The 19,102-nt window shown below is 35.8% G+C and overlaps 5 protein-coding genes and 1 non-coding gene across 13 annotated transcripts; 2 read left to right on the top strand and 4 right to left on the bottom strand.

Annotated features, from left to right (window-relative positions):
* Positions 1-171: 171 nt before the first annotated feature.
* On the bottom strand, positions 172-1,536 carry LOC109130739 (cytochrome c oxidase copper chaperone 1). Its single transcript, XM_019240674.2, has 2 exons — positions 1,374-1,536; positions 172-602 (listed from the first exon to the last, which is right to left on the bottom strand). The coding sequence occupies exon 2, from the start codon at positions 599-601 to the stop codon at positions 377-379; it is 225 nt and encodes a 74-aa protein (XP_019096219.1). The 5' UTR covers position 602; positions 1,374-1,536; the 3' UTR covers positions 172-376.
* A 621-nt stretch (positions 1,537-2,157) lies between these two features.
* Positions 2,158-3,041, bottom strand: LOC104765363 (uncharacterized). The gene is made up of 2 exons (XR_015590848.1): positions 2,902-3,041; positions 2,158-2,799 (listed from the first exon to the last, which is right to left on the bottom strand). It is a non-coding gene; the product is annotated as an uncharacterized LOC104765363 (transcript).
* A 266-nt stretch (positions 3,042-3,307) lies between these two features.
* Positions 3,308-6,294, bottom strand: LOC104765362 (uncharacterized). Of its 3 annotated transcripts, none has more exons than XM_010489055.3 (7): positions 6,048-6,294; positions 5,392-5,463; positions 5,233-5,292; positions 4,628-4,692; positions 4,062-4,175; positions 3,715-3,982; positions 3,308-3,612 (listed from the first exon to the last, which is right to left on the bottom strand). In XM_010489055.3, exons 5-7 carry the CDS (start codon positions 4,143-4,145, stop codon positions 3,458-3,460), a joined length of 507 nt encoding a protein of 168 aa, XP_010487357.1. In that variant the 5' UTR covers positions 4,146-4,175; positions 4,628-4,692; positions 5,233-5,292; positions 5,392-5,463; positions 6,048-6,294; the 3' UTR covers positions 3,308-3,457. The 3 variants fall into 3 exon arrangements, with proteins under 3 accessions (XP_010487357.1, XP_010487358.1, XP_087357546.1); XM_010489056.3 differs by having other exon boundaries at positions 4,628-4,684; XM_087501420.1 differs by lacking the exon at positions 4,628-4,692.
* A 2,564-nt stretch (positions 6,295-8,858) lies between these two features.
* On the top strand, positions 8,859-10,053 carry LOC104765361 (lectin-like protein At3g16530). Its single transcript, XM_010489053.3, has one exon. It carries the CDS (start codon positions 9,003-9,005, stop codon positions 9,831-9,833), a length of 831 nt encoding a protein of 276 aa, XP_010487355.1. The 5' UTR covers positions 8,859-9,002; the 3' UTR covers positions 9,834-10,053.
* A 766-nt stretch (positions 10,054-10,819) lies between these two features.
* LOC104765359 (protein SPA1-RELATED 3) lies at positions 10,820-14,959 on the top strand. Of its 4 annotated transcripts, none has more exons than XM_010489051.3 (7): positions 10,820-12,228; positions 12,370-12,527; positions 12,635-13,601; positions 13,692-13,838; positions 13,958-14,269; positions 14,368-14,427; positions 14,520-14,959. In XM_010489051.3, exons 1-7 carry the CDS (start codon positions 11,521-11,523, stop codon positions 14,709-14,711), a joined length of 2,544 nt encoding a protein of 847 aa, XP_010487353.1. In that variant the 5' UTR covers positions 10,820-11,520; the 3' UTR covers positions 14,712-14,959. The 4 variants fall into 4 exon arrangements, 3 of the variants coding, with proteins under 3 accessions (XP_010487353.1, XP_019096922.1, XP_019096921.1); XR_015590846.1 differs by having other exon boundaries at positions 10,924-12,228; positions 13,692-13,856; XM_019241377.2 differs by having other exon boundaries at positions 10,953-12,228; positions 12,359-12,527.
* On the bottom strand, positions 14,938-18,147 carry LOC104765360 (beta-glucuronosyltransferase GlcAT14A). Of its 3 annotated transcripts, XM_087501418.1 has the most exons (6): positions 18,002-18,147; positions 17,664-17,783; positions 16,355-17,106; positions 16,194-16,269; positions 15,993-16,108; positions 14,938-15,731 (listed from the first exon to the last, which is right to left on the bottom strand). In XM_087501418.1, the coding sequence occupies exons 3-6, from the start codon at positions 16,929-16,931 to the stop codon at positions 15,226-15,228; spliced, it is 1,275 nt and encodes a 424-aa protein (XP_087357544.1). In that variant the 5' UTR covers positions 16,932-17,106; positions 17,664-17,783; positions 18,002-18,147; the 3' UTR covers positions 14,938-15,225. The 3 variants fall into 3 exon arrangements, with proteins under 3 accessions (XP_087357544.1, XP_010487354.2, XP_087357545.1); XM_010489052.3 differs by lacking the exon at positions 18,002-18,147 and having other exon boundaries at positions 17,664-17,801; XM_087501419.1 differs by lacking the exons at positions 17,664-17,783; positions 18,002-18,147 and adding an exon at positions 17,459-17,555.
* Positions 18,148-19,102: the final 955 nt, after the last annotated feature.

Here is a 19,102-nt window from a genome sequence, read left to right as displayed (position 1 = left end):
AAGTAAAACTACCAAAACCCAGTTCTAAATAGAAAAGGAAACATAACATTTTTAAAGAACTAAAAGCTTCTCAATCCTTTGTATCATTATGGCCCCCTTATCCTCAAATACATCATATATCTATTAGTAACATCTTCTTTACCTTACCTATCAAGCTACACACTTGCCAGATAATTGAAAATATGGTTTCTTTGGACTTCTTATTTTCAATCACAACAAAATGGGACTTTGTATCTAACCACATCCATACATAATAATCTCATGGAGAATTAACCTCCTGTTTTATACCCTATACCCATTTCGGGCCATGAACAATCTACGTTGCTCATTCTGTTTGATCCATCAAACTACGTATTTAAAAAAAACAAAAATAGTTTCAGATGTTGAAACCTTCAGCGCGGAGACACATTTTATGAGCCTCAATCCATTTTGTGCAAGCCGATTCACCATACTCAACGATGCACTCATCTCTCAGCTTCTTGGTATCAGGGCAAGCACAGCATATTTTCTTCTTTGGTTTCGTTTCTACCGAGGCAGCGGCCTTGGTTGACTCTGGAATGGGGGGAGGACTCAAGCCGTTTTGTGCTGCTTGATCACTCATCCTGTCATAATAACGCAGACAACAAGGAAGAACATGGTCAAAATATGAACATGATAATGAACAAATAGCATTAACATAACATAGGTTACATAAGCTATAGATTCTCCTCCACACATCCTAATTGGTATTCACAAGAAAACTCTTATCACTCATCTGTTCAAGACACGCTCTTAAAAGATCAAAATCCAAGTCCTTAAACCTTCGCATATGCTCATTATCAAACACAAAGAAAGATCGAAATAACTAAGCTTGGTTCTCAAAACCAAGCTCAATAAGAGTTGTTGACAAGGGTATAAAATTCCATGACAACCTTGTACTTGGTAAGAAATCGAAAACAAAGGGATTCATAAAATTTACCACAAAGACATAATTGAGAACTTCTTCTGACCACAAATCAATGGCTTGAAAATACTATCAGAATGGTTTTAGAAAAATGAAGATTTTTTTCTATCGATTTCTAAAATGCGCAATAAACCCATCTCAAAAATTGGATAATGCAATTGATTATTCTAATCTAAACACGAGGACGCTGATAAACAAATCTGATAAACCGTAAGAAAGAAACATCACACGAAACCCAAAACCCTCAACCTCAAATCACGAAATCTCATTCATAAGATAACAACAACAAGACCAAACTCATAAAGCACAATTCGGTAACAATCCAATTCAACGAGCAAGCAAGCCGAACTAAATCCAAAGATTTAAAGTGAAAATGCTTCCTCTTTCCTTTGCAGCATCTTACAATTCTTGACACAAGAAAAGAAGTAACCTTTGAATGGATTCACAGAGGAAGAAGAATCGAAGAGCAGAGAGAACCGGTGAAAATGTCGGCGACAGGTATGAAATGAAACAAGAACACTTGGCTTCTGGCTTGAACAAGAAGGCGAATTCCAAAGTTAAAAGCCACCAAATAAAGAATTTTTTTGATTTGAATGTTCCAGTTACACACACACACACATACATCTAATTTAGCTATGGGCCCTTATGATTAGTCTATAATGGGTTGGGCCCATTTTATTATAACTTTGAAGAATGACACTTGCCTGAAATTGCAATTCAATTTTGTTTGATATCTTGTGGAGTGACAGTAGATATGTTCAGGTTAGTATTGATGTTGAAGACATGGGGGAAGGAAGATGGAAACATAATGTTTATAGAGATTTTACTCTTCGTTTTTTGCTGTCAACTAGAACAGACACTGAGGACTAAGGGTGAGAGGCTGGAACAAAAGAAAGCTACATTCTTTGCTATATGCAAGAGAGGAGTCAGGAGAGAAGTTAATGATTTTGGAATTGGCTGTTTCTTCTCTTTATGCTGCAATCTGACATTCAAGATGATGATGCACCTAATGGAGTTGGAATGAATCATGAATGTGATTGTGTACAGAACCATCCTTTTCTTAGAATATGAACTTTGTCTCTGAATGGAATTAGTTTGGTGATCTCTCCACTTTTGTTTCAAGATTGTATAATGTTAGAACACAAATATATAGTTTCACAGATAAGAATGCACTTTCAGATGAAAACCAAGAGATTGTTGTGATGTTTTCACAGTTGAAAAAAATTAAACCATTTTCATTGACACTTGCTGATCATCTTCTGAATCTATAAAATCCAACAATAGTTTGATCTCGACTTTCTAACAAAACACATCATCTTTTGCATTAGCCCACAAAATTAAGAAGAAAACAAAAAAAAACATCAATCGTACTTCTCTCTCCATGTATAAACGAGGAAGAACACCCATTAGACAGCTAAAGCAATGTCTCCAAGAGCTTGCTTGGGACATTCAAAAGCAAGATCTTCAATCTTCCACTCGAACATAACTCTCCATAGAGCCATAAGCATATAGAGAATCACAGAACCTCCAGCAAAGAAGTTATGAAACTCTCTGTCTTTCACAAACGACACCATGAACAAGACCAGTCCAATTGCGAATAGAAGCAAACCCGAGAATGACTGAGAAATCTGGATGAGTTGCTCGTCGTGAGGCGTTGATCCTTTGAGCTTATTTGCAATATCACTACCGTGGCCAAAGATGGAAGCTTTCTCTGTGTAGAACATCATCAGGGTTCCACTTGTAAGTGCGATTATCGAATGAAGTATACAGATTACGCGGAAGAGATGTGAATTCATCGGACCCTTGTTGATTTCCAATAATAAAGAATCGAGCTTTCTGCTGAGTGATCAAAGAATCTATCGAGAAAAAAGGTCAAAAACAGATGGAACAAAAAAAAAAAAACCCAATTTTTATGCAAACTCCAAAAACAGAGATGTTAAAGCTTCAAACTTTCAAACCTGAGGGAAGCTGTGATGATGATGTTTTAAGCTGTGGTGGTTTTGGGAGACACAGGAGAACTTCTGGGAACTGTTTATGGATAAACCCTAATTTTGTTTTGATGCAAAAGAAGATTTTTTTTTTTGACTTTGATCTCTCCTCAGTTCTCTTTTGGCAGCTTCTCTTAGTTCAGCTGAAATTCAAACCCACCGCATAAAGATTGCTTTCCGTTTATATATTATAAATTAATTTATAGTTGAAAGATTTGTTAAGAAAAAAATTGAATTTAAAACACAATAAGAATATATTATTTCATACAGATAATGCCATTTGTATGGAAACTTATCCAAGAAATTGGTAAAACATGAGATAATATTTAATCAATTGATTCAATATCCTTGAACAATTTAAAAATGCTATCATCAATTCAAAAGAAAGTTTGTAAATTTCTTAATTAATATTAAGGATGATGACTTGTCCAACATACAATACAAGCAACGATTAAATTTCATATCATAGGGACATCAATCAAAACTTCAACATCACAAATGGATAAACCAACATTGTTCTAGTTTTCTACTTGACTAAAGGCTTGTCCTTTAACGCCACCAACGACCTGATCACGCCTGGGGACGTACTATCAGCAAGAGCACCTAGTTCCGATATAAAAAGTGCCTTCTCCTTCACTAAGCTCTGCAACTTCTTCGATTCAAACTCCAATCTCTCTTCATCTACACAATAACAAATAACAATCACCCTTTTCTGATGAGGCTCTATCTATTATATTAGTCTTTAGGAGAATAGGAAAACTGTGAATAAGAATTTTAAAAAACCTTTCTCAAGCATTGTATGCACAGCATGAAAGGGAACTGAAGCAAAAAGATCAGCTCCAGGTAGCATCATCCAAGTGGGTTCAGTAGAGTCATGGGATCCACACGTGGAGCAAACTTCTTGGACCAAAGGTTTGGTTGAGCTACCGTGTATATCCTTCATCATAGAATCAAATGGAGAAAGAACACTAGTCTTTGTTGTCCGAGCCCTCTTCCTAAGTGCTGTAAGAGCCTCTCGGTTTGCATTCCTCTCCTTGTCATTCTCTACCATCTATTACACACGCGCCATTTGGTTAAACAAAGACTAGTGTTCTTTCTCCATTCTATTCTACCAAAGAGATTTCTAGTACCTGATTCCGAGCTAGAAGAAACTCATCAGCTTCAGCTTCAATTTTGTCCAATAGTTGAGCAAACTTCTTTGGATCCAACTCCATGTCTAGTTGAATGGTCAAATCTTCCTTATCCTGAAAATCTCAAATGTTTAGTTTGGCTTCTCTATGCACAAATCAAACCCTAACTACGAAGCCAAGAAAAGAAAAGAAAAAGAGAAGCTATGGTTATACTGCGGATACTAGTTTGCTTAAGCTAAATTTCAAAAGGCTCTCTCATTAGACCACCTCTCTGAAGCCACAAAGCCAGTCTATGTGTTTTGTTCATCCTTACTTAAGATTTCAATTTCTATTAAAATGAAATGAGTACTGGATTCACAAATTGATAGCGACTTAAAAGTGATGAAAGTTCCGATAAACCCTAAAAGCTTAAACCCTGAACCCTAAAATCACGAAATCTCATTGCTACGATGCAATAACGAAGGCAAGCACAACAGCAGCACAAAAATTCATAAACGATTCGATAACCATTGTAATCCAACGATAAATATTTCATCAGGAAGAGGAAGAACAAATAAAAATAGTACCTTTAAATGGAATTCAAGGAAGGAAGATTCAAAATGCAGAGAACCACCGGTGAAAAACTGAAAGTCTCCGGTGACACCGTGACGCAATGAGAGGGACAAAAAGTCAGCAAAATTAATTACAATAAACGCCTCAAATTGAGTTAGTATTTGGGCTATTATAGGTCCGGCCCACTCTTTCTATATGAAGTGTGCGTATCAATGCCATTTGTGTATTGAGACTCTAAGTCCATTCTGTAAAAACAGAATGGACTTATATACAAACCGAATACTTGTAAACAAAGACTTGTTGAGTAAACACAACAAAGACCCGATCCAGAGAAGTAAATCTATATAAACACAACAAAGACCCGATCCAGAGAAGTAAATCTATATAAACACAACAAAGACCAACAAACAAACACAATCAATTCTTTGAAATCTTCTCTGGACCAACACATCTTTAAAAACTTCTTTGAAAACATCTTTGAAAACACACATCAAATTAAAAAGCTAATTTTGGCATAAATGATAGGTATAAAACCCAATTCAAAGTAACATCGTATATACACTCTTCAAAAATGTAATATGCAAACAAACAAGTTTTTATAAACTTAAAGGCCGTTTACCTCGCCAATACTTTGCTTTCCAGTTAAATCTGAAGATGGATCCGAAGCCCCTTTTGAAACCTATTGATGGATAATTCACAAACCACATGATCAATTACTGAAAAAAACATTGCACACTACCTCATGGATAAACAGAAATTGGGATGCGTAGAAAAGTACCTCAATGCTCTAGCTTTGCGTTTATCTTCTTCAGCGGAATCAACTTTAGTCTCTTTCACGAGCTTAGCTTTCCTGCAGCAGTAGAGGTGAATAGAAATGACAAAGAGCTAAGAGAAACAAATACTTGAAGAATGAAGACTATACCCTAACGGAGATACAAGTTCAACACACATTTTAAATTTGAGTCTGTCTTTTGGATTCTGATAAAAAAAAATTATGTTTGTTAGAGTAAAACAAACTAAAATAAGATAATGATTAATATGCAGTTTTTTACAATTAAGTTTTGAACTTTATGGTATATCTCAAGTCCTTCTCAATCGTGCATATTAAATAATTAATGATAAAACAAGTTTTTTCAAGGGTAAACACCGACGAAGATTCAAGCTTAATATCATATAATCTCTCACTATTGACATCACTAATGATGTCTAAAATGTGATAATAGAATTTTCAATTTTATTAGAATGTTCAAAAATACATAGCAATGTCAATAACCCAGGAAGCAAACATGGTAAAATCCAGGAAGCAAACATGGTAAAACCCAGGAAAACCCAGGAAGCAAACATGATTCATACAAGTATACAACAAAGAACAAGACCAACAAAGAACATGATTCATACAAGCAAATCAATTGAACTGAGGGATTAGAGAGAGACCTCTGAATCTATTGACGGTGGAGAAAAAATATTGTGACGGTGGAGAAAAAGGGTTGTGACGGTGGAGCCTCCGAGTCGGATGTGGTGGCGAAAGATTCGAATGTGGTGGCGAAAGGTTGTGACGGTGGAGCCTCCGAGTCGGATTAGAGAGCAAAAGAAGAAGATCAGCTTCGCGAGTCGTGAGTTCGACTTCTGACATTAGCCCTAAGTTCGACTAAATGGTGATTATTTTGGTTTGGTTATGGTTAAGTCTAAAAATTTGTTTGGTTTTTATTTTAATTAACTATTTGGTTTGGGTTTGGGCTGGTTAAACACCGTAAAACCGAATAGTTTTTTTGGTTTTTTATAAAAATTTAAAATAATTAGATATAATTAGTTTCTTCAACTTATAAATTTATATTGTATAACAATATCAGAAATTTTTTTTATTGGGCTTATAGTTATTGATCTCCAAGTTTTTTTTTTGTTCTTTTTCAATAGCCTTTACTTTTTAAAAGTTTAAATTCCAATTAAGTATTTGGGTTTACAAAACTATATTTGGATTTTATTTTTTTGAATTATGTTTAGATTTTACTTGTATGCTTATTTTTTAGTTATGTATCAACTATCTATTTTTTAGAGTATAGAATAACCGTTAAAAACCGGGACCAAACTGAAACCAAACCAAACCGTTATACGTATGGTTTTTATATGGTTTCATTTTTTTCCTCTACTTATAGAGAAAACTTTGTAAAAAAAAATAGGGTTTCTCTATAAATAGAGGAAAAAAATAGCAATCTCTATTTTAGAGATAAAAATAGAAGACCATTGGAGTAAAATTCCCCTAAACTCACCTCTATTATAAAGTTCTTCTATTATAGAGGTAAAAATATAGGATCATTGGAGATACTCTCAAAACTCTCTTTTGAGAGACGATTCTACTCTTTTATTTTGTTTTTGATTTATTTTTGTAAAAAAGATAGTGACCTACACCAAATATAGCTGAATATATGACCACACATACCAACTTAAAAAATGTATAGCTAATTACACGAAATAAATGTATTGCATGACCACATGTACCAACTATATGATGGCATGTGCTCAACATCACGATCATTTTTATTTTGGTACACTGTTTGTCAGAATCTAACATTGACCAGATATGTCTGGTGTTGACCAGCAAAACTTTTTTTTTTTTTTTAGTATTAGAAACAAAAGTATTAAAATTGTTTTGTTGAATCATTTATGGTTAAAAAAACATATCTATATCTAATATAAAGATATATTATATATGTTTAATGTATTCAATCTTATAATAGTTCGGTTTTTCTAAGTTCAAAACTTAAATAAAACAGAAAATTAATCATTAACAGTTTTTAAGATATTAAAACTTAAACTAAAACCGGAAAATTTATGTTATAATAAATAAAATATGGACAGTATTTACTTAATATTGCAATTCTTTGGTAAATCAACATATATCTTTATGAATACTAATTACTTTAGAATATTATAGCATTTTAATTTGTTTGATGTATATTACACAGTTTTATATTTTTTTGTTTGCTGTATTTGCATAATTATTTTGTGAAATATTTGAAAATAATTATAATATTGTTATTGTGAGAAAATAAAATTTATTAATTTTATCAACCACATAAATTTAGTTTTCCTAATTCATCGATGTGGAACATTAAAACACACATTATTTTCTTCATAGATTAAGTAATATATCTTCATTTTTAAAATTTTAAATCACAACATATGCAGCACAAATTATAAGGTTAGTTTCAAATTTGTACTTCTTAATTAATATAGTAGGATATGTGGTAAAATAAAAGTTTTAATATCTGAAAAATATATTAATGATTTTTAATTTATTTAAAGTTGAGTTTTACAATTGAAAAAAAAACTATGATAAGATTGATTGCATTAACAAATGTAAAATATATATTTATAATGTATATAGATATTTTGTTAATTAATAAAAGGCCATAAATTATTCTATAAAACAGTTTTATTTTTTTGTTTCTAATACTGTAATAAAAAATTTTTTAAAAAAATTGTTGGTTAACATCGGTCAATGTCGGTCAAACATGGTAAATACCAGATTCTGGCAAACAGTGTACCAGAATAAAATAATCGTGATATTGAGCATATGTCAATATATAATTGGTATATGTGACCATACAATACATTTACTTGGTGTAGTTGACAATAATTTAAATAAAGTTAGGATGTGAGGTCATGTATCGTGTTACCCTTCTTTTTTCCTTTATTTTTCCACACTTTTGATTGAAAAACCCTGCTAAAGAGACTCCATTGGAGTTGCCCTGATATTATCGAAGAGAGGACCGTCAATTGAATTTATGGGCCGTGTATATCATTTACCCCGGCCCAGTTATAACGTGCGCCATCGTTTACCCTCGTCGTCAGATAAAACGTATTTACTTATTTATTCTGACGTCAGTAAAAGAACAGAGTAAATTTGCATGATTGCATCCACGTTAGGGAAACAGATCATATTATCATATTCATCATATAAACTAGATGTGTCAATGTCTAATAGATTTTGATTTTACACGAGGCAGGAATAAACAACAATGTTTCGTATTAGCCAAAAGGGGACAAGAAAAATACGTAATAGAATACGTAATAGAATCAATTATTACTCAGAATCAATTAATATTTATTTATCAAAACAGATAAGATTTGTTCATTATTGAAAAACATCTGGTAGGTCCATTTACACTGCTAGGCCCTCGTGGCGGCGTCTGTAACGTACTAACGCGTCCACTTGGCTTATTTTATTTGACCAACTTTATTTTAGAATAATAGATTGAAGTTTCAAACTCGATGGCTTTCGTTTCAACCCTTATATAAACACCTCATCAGTCTCATATTTGTTTCATCATCCATCATTCCTCTTCACACTTCAATCAACACACAACAACATACAAGAAAAGAAACACAATGCAGATTCACAAACTCTGTTTTCTTGTTCTGTTCTTAGCTAACGCAGCTTTCGCCGTCAAGTTCAACTTCAAATCCTTCGATGGCAACAACTTGTTGTTCTTAGGAGACGCAGAGCTTGGTCCTTCCTCTGATGGCGTAGGACGATCCGGAGCTCTATCCATGACCCGAGATGAAAACCCTTTATCTCATGGTAAAGGTCTTTACATCAATCCAATCCCATTCAAGCCTTCAAACACTTCTTCTCCTTTTTCGTTCGAAACTTCTTTCACTTTCTCCATCACTCCTCGCACCAAACCCAACTCCGGTCAAGGCCTTGCCTTCGTCATCGTCCCGGAAGCCGATAACTCCGGCGCCTCCGGTGGCGGATATCTCGGAATCCTCAACAAAACCAACGACGGGAAGCCAGAAAACCACATCTTCGCTGTCGAATTCGACACTTTCCAGAACGATGAGTTCAGAGACATTAGTGGTAACCATGTCGGAGTCAACATCAACTCGATGACTTCCCTTGTCGCTGAGAAAGCTGGTTACTGGGTTCAGACATTGGTCGGGAAAAGGAAAGTTTGGTCGTTCAAAGATGTGAATCTGAGCAGTGGAGAGAGGTTCAAGGCTTGGGTCGAGTTCAGAAGCAAAGACTCTAGGTTCACCGTCACGCTCGCTCCAGAAAACGTTAAGAAACCTAAGAAGCCTTTGCTCCAAGGTCCGAGAGTGCTCAATGAAGTTCTTCTTCAAAACATGTACGCCGGCTTTGCTGGTTCCATGGGACGTGCCGTTGAGCGTCACGACATTTGGAGCTGGTCTTTCGAAAACGCCGCCAAAAACAACTAAACCGGTTTGGTTCGGTTCAGTTTGGCTAGGTATTGTGTGCATTTATTTTGGTAAATGGTGTACTACTACTACTACTACTAAGTGGTAATTAAGTAACTAGAGTGAATAGTTATGATTTATGTTTGAATAAAACAAGCCAAATCTGTGGCTTCTCTGTATTGCCTCATTTGTATTCAGACTGAATAATTCAGAGATTTTCAATAAAAGAAATTTTACTTTTTTTTTTTTTTTCATTTTAAACTTCTTTATAACAGGATTTGCTTGAACCACATGATTTTCACAAGGAAAGAGATTGAATTAAGATCAAAATCAACATCAATAGAGATCTATCTGAAGTCATTAACTAATGATGCCTAGAAATTTTTAACAAAACCAAACAATAGTATAGCATTGCAGGACTAACGTTTTTTTCGGAGTCATTAACCATAACATTGTCGGTGTAATTTGTAAACATTAACTATGTTACTTTTGTCCTTATAGAGATCTATCTGAAGTTTTATTTTTCTTTCTTGAAAACATCTACACCGGTTTTTTGCTGGTTACATGGCACATTTGGAGCTGATCACTCGATAAACAGCGCCAAAGAACAGCTAAACCGGTTCGATTTCGGTTTAGTGATTGTCTCCGAGAGTGATAACCGGAGAGATAAATCTGTCTCTCTCTCTCTCTTTTATTTTTATTTTTCCGCATAAATAAAAAGTAAAATCAGTGGCGTACTTTTTAGTTATGTACTAGTTCTTCAGACGTTAGAGATTCACTTGTCTTAAACAATCTTATTAATGTCTCTTTTTTTATTTTCTGGTATGTTTTTTTTCATAAAATAATTCAGTTATTTCTGCAATTATGTACCAAAGAAAAAGTTGCCGTTGCCGTTCTGTTATAGGAAAAAGAAAAATGTTACTTAATTCCAGAGCAAAAGATTGAAAGATTTGACCCCCCCAATGTTTGTCTATATTTATATACATACATTTGGGCCTAAAAAAGATATTCCTTTTACACCCTGTGTGATTCACTGCACTGGTTTGTGAGGTGGTAGATTAACCACGTTGCTTGCGTGTAAAGAGAGGGTGAAGGGGGATTATCAGAATTTAAAAAGAAAAACCTGGACTGAGAGAAGATATAATATAAAGATATAAAAAGAGATACGACTAAACTCCGACAGTGAATCATTTCTTTCAGCAGTCGTTTTTTGTTTTTATTCTTAAAGGCCGATAATTTATGAGGCTGATAGAGAAGAGAAGAGAAGAGAGAGAGGAGAAGAAAAAAAACAAACAGTGTGTTTTGGTGTTGATGGTTGTTGTGTGGTTCTGTTTCAATCCCTTAATAGATTATTTCTGGGTGGCCTCTCCTCTTTAGATACTTCTTATCTTCTCCCCCTCTCTCACTACTAAGCTTGCGGTAAAGAAGCTTCCTTTCCTTTTTTTTGGCTGTTTATGTGATCAAAAGATTTTCAATATTTATATCTTTTTGGCTCTGTTATTCTCAAATGGGTATCCTAAGTTCTTGAGTTTGCTTCTGTTTATAGCCTAGTTATTTTTTTCTTTGGGTGGGATCACTCGAAAAGGGGAAGATCTTAACCAATGAGCTGTTGAATCCGAAATGGTTCTAGTTAGAGTTGGGAATTCAGAGAAGTCATTGGTTACTACTACTATTTGTTGGTTTCTGGTTAGCTTTTGGTGGATGATAAATGGAAGGTTCTTCAAATTCTAACTCTAGGGGATTCAATAATACCTCTGGTGTTTCAGACAGGAACACTGAGTTTTCACCTGTTGAGAGAATCACATCTCGTTCCAAGCCTTCCTCTCATGTTGATGAGTATGTTAGAAGCTTGTTTGGTACTACTAGTAGTACTCACAAGTCCGGTGAAGACGATTCTTTAGGGGTTGACCCTTTTGTTAGGTCCTTGGAATGGGGTGATGTTAGCTTGAGACAGTGGTTGGATAAACCTGAACGATCTGTCGATGTTTTCGAGTGCTTGCACGTTTTCAGACAAATCGTCGAGATTGTGAATTCGGCTCACTCTCTAGGCATTGTTGTTCATAATGTCAGGCCATCTTGTTTTGTCATGTCTTCCTTTAACCATGTTTCGTTCATTGAATCCGCTTCTGACTCCGGCTCTGATTCCTTGGAGGACGGTCCAATTAGTCAGAAGGATATTGGTAGCTCGAGAAGAGAGGAAGCTGTATCGAAAGCTATTTCAGTTGAAGAGAAAGGAGACTACAATAAGCTTTTGGAGAGACGAATTGAGAAACTTGAAGAAGAAAAGAATCAACCTTTTCCTATGAAACATATATTAGCAATGGAGACAAGCTGGTATACAAGCCCTGAAGAGGATTTTGGTGGTTCAAGTACTTGTGCTTCAGATGTTTACCGTCTTGGCGTTCTCCTTTTCGAGGTTTGTGATAAAAGAAAGAAACAATGTTTCTAATAAAGTATTAGCTGCTGTTGTATTCAAAGTTTCTGTTTTTTTGGTCTTTGTTTCGCATGTTTTATTCTTCTTGAAAAGGTGATTAGATGAAAGTTAGTCCCTTTGCAGCTATTCTGCCCTGTGCCTTCAAGAGAAGAGAAGTCAAGAACTATGTCTAGTTTAAGACATCGCGTTCTTCCGCCTCAGATATTGCTTAAATGTCCAAAAGAAGCTTCTTTCTGCTTGTGGTTATTGCATCCAGAGCCAAGTTGTCGACCATCAATGAGGTTTACATAATTGTCTTTTACTTCCATGTTCTTAGTTTCAGCATTTTTAGTCTTTGTCATCTTTTTACTATATGGATCTAATTGAGAAGCTCTCTTTTATGGTGCAGTGACTTGCTGCAAAGCGAGTTTATAACCGAGCCAAGAGATAACTTGGAAGAACGTGAAGCAGCAGTTGAGCTTAGGGATAGAATCGAGGAACAGGAGTCGTTACTCGAGTTCTTGTTACTTATTCAACAGAGAAAGCATGAATCTGCGTATAGATTGAGGGATACCGCTTCGCTTCTTTCCTCTGACATTGAACAAGTTGTAAAGAGACAATTAATTTTGAAGAAAAAGGGAAGCTCACTCTCTGATTTCAGTAAAGATGATGATCATCAATACCCCTCTGGTCAGCCATTGATGAACTTCCAAGCAAACGAGGAGCCATCAGCATTCTTGACCTCAAGAAAACGGTTTAGGCAAGGAGTTCCGGCATTGGAAAACGATGTTGAAGTTGATGAAGAGAGTCAAGGAAGCACACTTCTTGAAAGCTCTCGGTTGATGAGAAACTTCAAGAAACTAGAATCGGTCTACTTTCTGACAAGGCGCAGGCAAATGAAAGCTACTGCTTCAGGGAAATCATTAACTAGACATTCCCCGTTAAGTAGTGAAAATGGAAGAGGTTCAATGATTGTATCAGAGAAAAGCTCAGTAAGCAACCCGGTGGTGGCACCCAAAGATTTCTACAATAATGACTTGAGACAAGGGGGATGGATAGATCCATTCCTTGAGGGTTTGTGCAGATATTTATCATTCAGTAAGCTAAGAGTAAAAGCAGATTTGAAACAAGGAGATTTGTTGAACTCTTCTAACCTTGTCTGCGCCCTTGCTTTTGACCGAGATGGAGAACTATTCGCCACTGCGGGTGTCAACAAGAAAATCAAAATATTCGAATGTAACTCCATCGTAAACAATAACCGGGATATCCACTATCCGGTTGTTGAATTGGCTGGTCGGTCAAAGGTAAGTAGTTTACGTTGGAACAGCTACATAAAGAGCCAAATTGCATCAAGTAACTTTGATGGCGTGGTTCAGGTTAGTTTAGTTTTAGATTTCGCTCTAGTGTTATTAATAGCTTCGAGTTTCATAAAAATCAATGTGGGATATATTTGTTTTTTCTTTCAGATTTGGGATGTTTCGAGAAGCCAGTTGGTTACAGAGATGAAGGAGCACAAGAAGCGAGTATGGTCCATCGATATTTCATCAGCAGACCCGACTTTGCTGGCTAGCGGAAGCGATGATGGAACCGTTAAGCTATGGAGTATCAATCAGGCAATTCTAATTTGAAATGTCGGCTATTGAAAACTGAAACTGATTTCTCTAATAATGCAGACATCTTAATTCTCAGCATGTGTGATAAAGATTCTTGTTTGTCTTTAAAATGTTTTCAGGGAGCTAGCATTGGGACCATTAAGACAAAAGCCAATATATGCTGTGTCCAGTTTCCATCGGACTCAGGACGGTCTCTAGCATTTGGTTCTGCAGATCACAAAGTGTATTACTACGATCTTCGAAACCCCAAAATTCCTCTTTGCACAATGGTTGGTCATAGCAAGACAGTGAGCTATGTCAAGTTTGTAGATTCATCTACCCTTGTGTCCTCTTCTACTGATAACACATTGAAGCTTTGGGACTTGTCGCTGTCTGCTTCTGGGATTAATGAAACCCCTCTTCACTCATTCACTGGACATACTAATTTAAAGGTAACGTTTATCCTGAAATCTTGCTTTCTAGACTCTTTTCTATCTCCGGTTTCTGAGTACACCTTCTGATAATGCTATGTTCTTGTGATGTGTTGCAGAATTTTGTTGGCTTATCTGTTTCTGATGGGTATATAGCAACAGGCTCAGAGACTAACGAGGTTGTTACAGATAGAATAAATATCTTTATGACAGATTGTCACCTAAATGTTTTTAATTATCTGAGTTTCTTATTGTTGTTGATCCATTACAGGTTTTCGTGTACCACAAGGCATTCCCAATGCCAGTGATGTCGTACATGTTCAACAACACTGACTCTGTATCTGGTCTCGAAGTGGATGATGCCTCACAATTCATATCTTCGATCTGCTGGCGAGGACAGTCGTCTACATTAGTCGCTGCTAACTCCAATGGCAACATCAAGATTTTGGAGATGATGGCTTGAGCCTCTCTCAGGGGTAAAAGGATTAATCTCATAGATCTCTGGTTCTTCTTGGCAAGAGATATGCTTTTGTTGGGGGTACTTATAGGGTAAACTATTTTTACCAAAAAAAAGATAGGAAAGTGGGAAACATTGTGTATAGAATTTCAATTTCATTTTTAAAAAAGGGGAGGATACAAATATTGGATCTTTGTATTTGTATATTCTCTTATAATTGAAAACATCTCAATAAAAAAAGGTTATAAATTTTATTTGATTTGTAAATTTGAGGGAGATGACTTCAAACAAGAACTAATCCCAATACGAGACCAGTAGGTGACGTCTAATACAAGGCATCTACTTGATGAAAACAATGTCTAATAATAGGTCTTTTCTAAAAGCCTGCAACTGCAAGATTCTCTATATGTATAATATAAATATATATATATATATATATATATATATATATATATCGTTAAGGACAGTCTCACTCTCCCTGAATTTGAATTCATAGCTCAAAATGATTCTCGAATTCGATCTATTTACACTGACTAACTCCAGTTTTAGCTTCGTTAACTAACCTGTCCACAAGTCCCTGAAGCCTCTGAGCTCCAGCGCTAGGCTCAATCTTAGCCACATCACCGACCATGGAGCATTTTGGTTTCCCACTGCACCACCCACCAGGAGCAAAACTTTCTTTATCATTCCTCCGTCTAAGTAATTCCTTGTCGATCTTATCAAGTACTTCGTCGTCTCTTTTGAATTTCCTAGCAAATGCAGCACCGCTAGAAATCATTGGCACTGTGTCGTTGAGTGACAACACGTGTGGATGCTGCTGTGGCGGAGTGTCCCAGGAAATGTAGTGGAGGTCATGGTTTATTGCTGTTTTTGCAAACTCTGGCACGTTGCAAATCACTGTCTGGAAGTAACCTTCGGGTGATGAAACGAAGTTGGTGTAATACATTAGGAGTGTTCGTGGTAAATTGTCCCATCCCCATATGCAATACTCTACAAACGGGCGTGATAGAGCCATCCAAGCTGATCCTGTAACAACAACAGCAACGAAAAAGTTTCAAGCTCTGTTGAGCAAAAGAAAGCCGCAACACCTTATAGGTTCAAACTTTAATGGCAAGAAGGCTTTTAATTCCTGAATTTATAGCAGAAACATAGAAAGGTTTCAAGATTTGATGTTGGAGAAGAGTTTTGATCTTAAAGATCTACAACAGCAATGACAACAATGTTTGAAGATTTGATTCGTGAGAAGACGTTTTAATCCAATGGAGCTAGAGAAATTAGAGGACTGACCAGTGAATAACTTAAAGGCAGTAGGCAAACTTCGGCGAGGTGTGACCCAGTAAATATCAGATTTGTTCAACAAGTAGAGTCCAGGATCAATCATTAATGGCTGTGCTCGCTTCTCCCTTCACAAGGAAACAACAAAATCAGACCACAAGAACACAAGACTTCACAACTAAATAGGAAACTCCAGAACGCTAATATCCTCACTCTTTCCAACCCAGTTGACTTGTGTGTTCGATAAAGTTGAGGTTCCGGTCCAATGTCGAAAACGTATGAAGCAGATCTTCAAACACAGAGATTACTGACAGTAAGTTAATCAAAAACAGAACTGAAATATTGATGAAAACTGAGATCAGAGCTTATTTTACCATCTTGAGTCACCAGAGGATAATCTGAAGCACTGAGATTAATAAACCAATCCCAATTCGCACTTCTCTTAAGAAGAACCGCACAAGCGTGAAGAGTATTGGCCACCATTGTTGGTCCTTTATATGTCACAAGATTAGCCTTGGTTATCATATATACATTCCCGGTTTTGGAATACATAGGATCTTTATTAATCCGAGAAGCCAGCTCTAATCTCTCATCCACGGGTGATTCAAGATCAAGATGAACAACATACTGGTTCCTCGGATGGTACACAGCTCTAAGTGTTCTCCAAAGTTTCTCTACATCCCCTTTAGACCCGGAAACAAGGTAAGCAAAACGGGGAAGCTTGTCTTCGTGAGGAGGAACACGTGTCTGTCTAGCGACTTTGAACTCTGCAAAGTCAAACCTCGTTTGATTCTTGGCGAGACGAGAAGGGATGATGGAGAAAAACCCGTTGATTGTTCGGAGGGAAGAGACTAGTCCCATGTTGAAAGAGGTTGCAAGGAGAAAAACGCAGACAAGAGATGTGATCACAAGAGGAAAAACCCATCTCTTCTCCCCGTTTACATACCCCATTGCTTAAAACCAGTGATCATGAGATAAGTAAACAAACTTCTGAAAAGAAAAAACCAACCAAACTCTTTGGCTAATCCCAATCTGAAGAGACACAACACAAGTGTGAACTGATTCACAGCCCTCTTGGAAACTTCGAGCTAAAAAGCCTGAATCTTTCAGACTCGGACACAAGATCCTATCAGAGAAACACAAAATATGTTTAAAAAAACCGCTGGCAAGTATTCACTTTTCAGAACCAAAAATAGAAAGAATAAGCAACTGTAAGTTCCCAGATTCTCACGCAACATAAAGCATAAAAGCTTGAGAATTACGAAAACAATTTTAGAGGTATAATTATAGATAAATTCAATCAAGAACGACGACAAGGCTCTCCTCCCAATAAAAACCACTTGGATCGAGATTTATAATCAATCAATCAATTAATCAACCAGACATCTCAGCAGCTAGATTAACCTCAGATTAAGCAAACTCTTTAAAAGCCCTCAAATAGTGACATTACCAATATGCTTAAGGGAAAGAAAAAAAACCTTGTCGGAGATTATCACAGAGAGAGACAATAAGAATATGGAAGCTGAGATTTAGATCTAATGCACTGTAGAACATACTTTATTCATCTCTCTTAACAATAAAGGAAACAAAACAAAAAAAAAACAAATCTAGAGATTTAAAACAGAGATCGAGAAACAAAACTAAAAAAAAAGAAAGACGATAGATTCATAAGATGGAAGAAACCTGGATTTCTTGGTTGTTGCCTTGTGTGATACTGTTTAATCTCGAGGCAATGAAGGCTTTGTTCTTTTTATCCTTATTTGCTTTGTTCCGCTATTTTATGCTCAAGAACACGGGACACTCCTGTGTCGGAGTTATAAAGTTTTTATTATATAAAAAGATGAAGAGACAGTGAAATCGACAAAAAAACAAATAAGTAAATAAAAATACGATTTTTAAATCTATAAATTAAGCTGGAAAATTCGTGGAGCGCGTGAGATACTCCGATTCGTTGAAAAATTTGTATAAAGAAAAGAAAATTTCCAAATCTTTGGTTCTTTCAGCTCTATAAATCTCGTTACCTTTTTTTTTTTTATGGTTGGTCTCTCTCTGTTCCTTTATTTCTGGAATCTAATAAACGAATTTTAAAATTTGTAAGTTTTAAAATTAAATTACACGAACTGGAAAAAGGAACCGTTTGGCTGACACGTTTTCAGAGTTTTAAGATACTGGGGTAGCTTCTAGTTTTTTATTGTCTACATTACGTTTCTGCTAAGAGTTTAAGACGTGTACGAGTAAGCTACACTGATTGGCTGAAACGTAATCGAAACCAGAAATCGAAGTATTATGTGTGGATGTGGGTGCAGCTGATTGAAAAAATCTATTGGCTTTATTCGAACAAGACATATTTATTGCGTTAGTGTCAATTGGGACTAGTAACTGACACGTATGGTAATGTTGATAGCAACATGCTTTCTCTCTATTACTTACCATAATTAATTTACATTTTCTAAAAAGATGCTCTTTATACACCTTGTGTACTTATGATGAATTTATGGTAATGTAACTATATATTCACTCGAATGTGATAAGTTTTTTTTCATAGGAACTCGTAAAATTTTGTAATAAATAATTTTAATTCGAGAATCGTTGCTTTCAATCGTTTTCAAGTTAGAAGTCCACAACAGGAGTCTCCAGAAGTTATGGTTTCACACATGAGTAGAAGTAGCTGAATAATTATTATTGGCATTCGTATACGACTTTATGATTAAAAAAAAAAGTTATTGTATGTTGCGCTAATTACGTATTGATTGATAACTATTTGGCCAAACGCGTGGGAGTGGGTCACTCAGACTCACGAGATCATTATTGAGCCTTGAGATGGGCTTTCTCATGACTCCATAATCTTTGTATCTCTTTCGACGTTGGTAGGCTTTCAAATCCCTTTCTTTTAAATTGCTGAGGCCCAAACTAAGTTGCTTCCATAATCCCTTTCTTTTTCAACCTTTGTCAAGACACCTAGTAGGGTCATGATCAAGACAGTGTGGCGGGTCGAACTCAACTCGTCCCATAAGTTGTGTACATGCTTAAGTGTTAGATGAGATATGTGAATATGTGATGTCAGAACGTTGGATAATGAATATTTGTAGTTGAACCAAAAAAACAAATTTGTGAGATGAGCT

This window comes from Camelina sativa, chromosome 19 (genome assembly GCF_030686135.1).
Source record: "Camelina sativa cultivar CO46 ecotype springtype chromosome 19, ASM3068613v1".
Classification (NCBI taxonomy): Eukaryota; Viridiplantae; Streptophyta; class Magnoliopsida; order Brassicales; family Brassicaceae; genus Camelina; species Camelina sativa.
The sequence above is the reverse complement of the archived record's forward strand: the minus strand, read 5'-3'. Positions and strand labels throughout refer to the sequence as shown.

Coding starts and splice junctions, on each gene's coding strand:
- LOC109130739 (XM_019240674.2), bottom strand. CDS start 601: ATGAGTGATCAAGCAGCACAAAACGGCTTGAGTCCTCCCCCCATTCCA.
- LOC104765359 (XM_010489051.3), top strand. CDS start 11,521: ATGGAAGGTTCTTCAAATTCTAACTCTAGGGGATTCAATAATACCTCT. Junction 12,229..12,369: donor TTGGCGTTCTCCTTTTCGAG/GTTTGTGATAAA, acceptor GTCCCTTTGCAG/CTATTCTGCCCTGTGCCTTC. Junction 12,528..12,634: donor AGTTGTCGACCATCAATGAG/GTTTACATAATT, acceptor TTTATGGTGCAG/TGACTTGCTGCAAAGCGAGT.
- LOC104765362 (XM_010489055.3), bottom strand. CDS start 4,145: ATGGAGTTGGATCCAAAGAAGTTTGCTCAACTATTGGACAAAATTGAA. Junction 3,983..4,061: donor TTCTTCTAGCTCGGAATCAG/GTACTAGAAATC, acceptor CGTGTGTAATAG/ATGGTAGAGAATGACAAGGA. Junction 3,613..3,714: donor GCATACAATGCTTGAGAAAG/GTTTTTTAAAAT, acceptor GTTATTGTGTAG/ATGAAGAGAGATTGGAGTTT.
- LOC104765361 (XM_010489053.3), top strand. CDS start 9,003: ATGCAGATTCACAAACTCTGTTTTCTTGTTCTGTTCTTAGCTAACGCA.
- LOC104765360 (XM_087501418.1), bottom strand. CDS start 16,931: ATGGGGTATGTAAACGGGGAGAAGAGATGGGTTTTTCCTCTTGTGATC. Junction 16,270..16,354: donor TCCTCTGGTGACTCAAGATG/GTAAAATAAGCT, acceptor CTGTGTTTGAAG/ATCTGCTTCATACGTTTTCG. Junction 15,732..15,992: donor TGCCTTTAAGTTATTCACTG/GTCAGTCCTCTA, acceptor TTGTTGTTACAG/GATCAGCTTGGATGGCTCTA.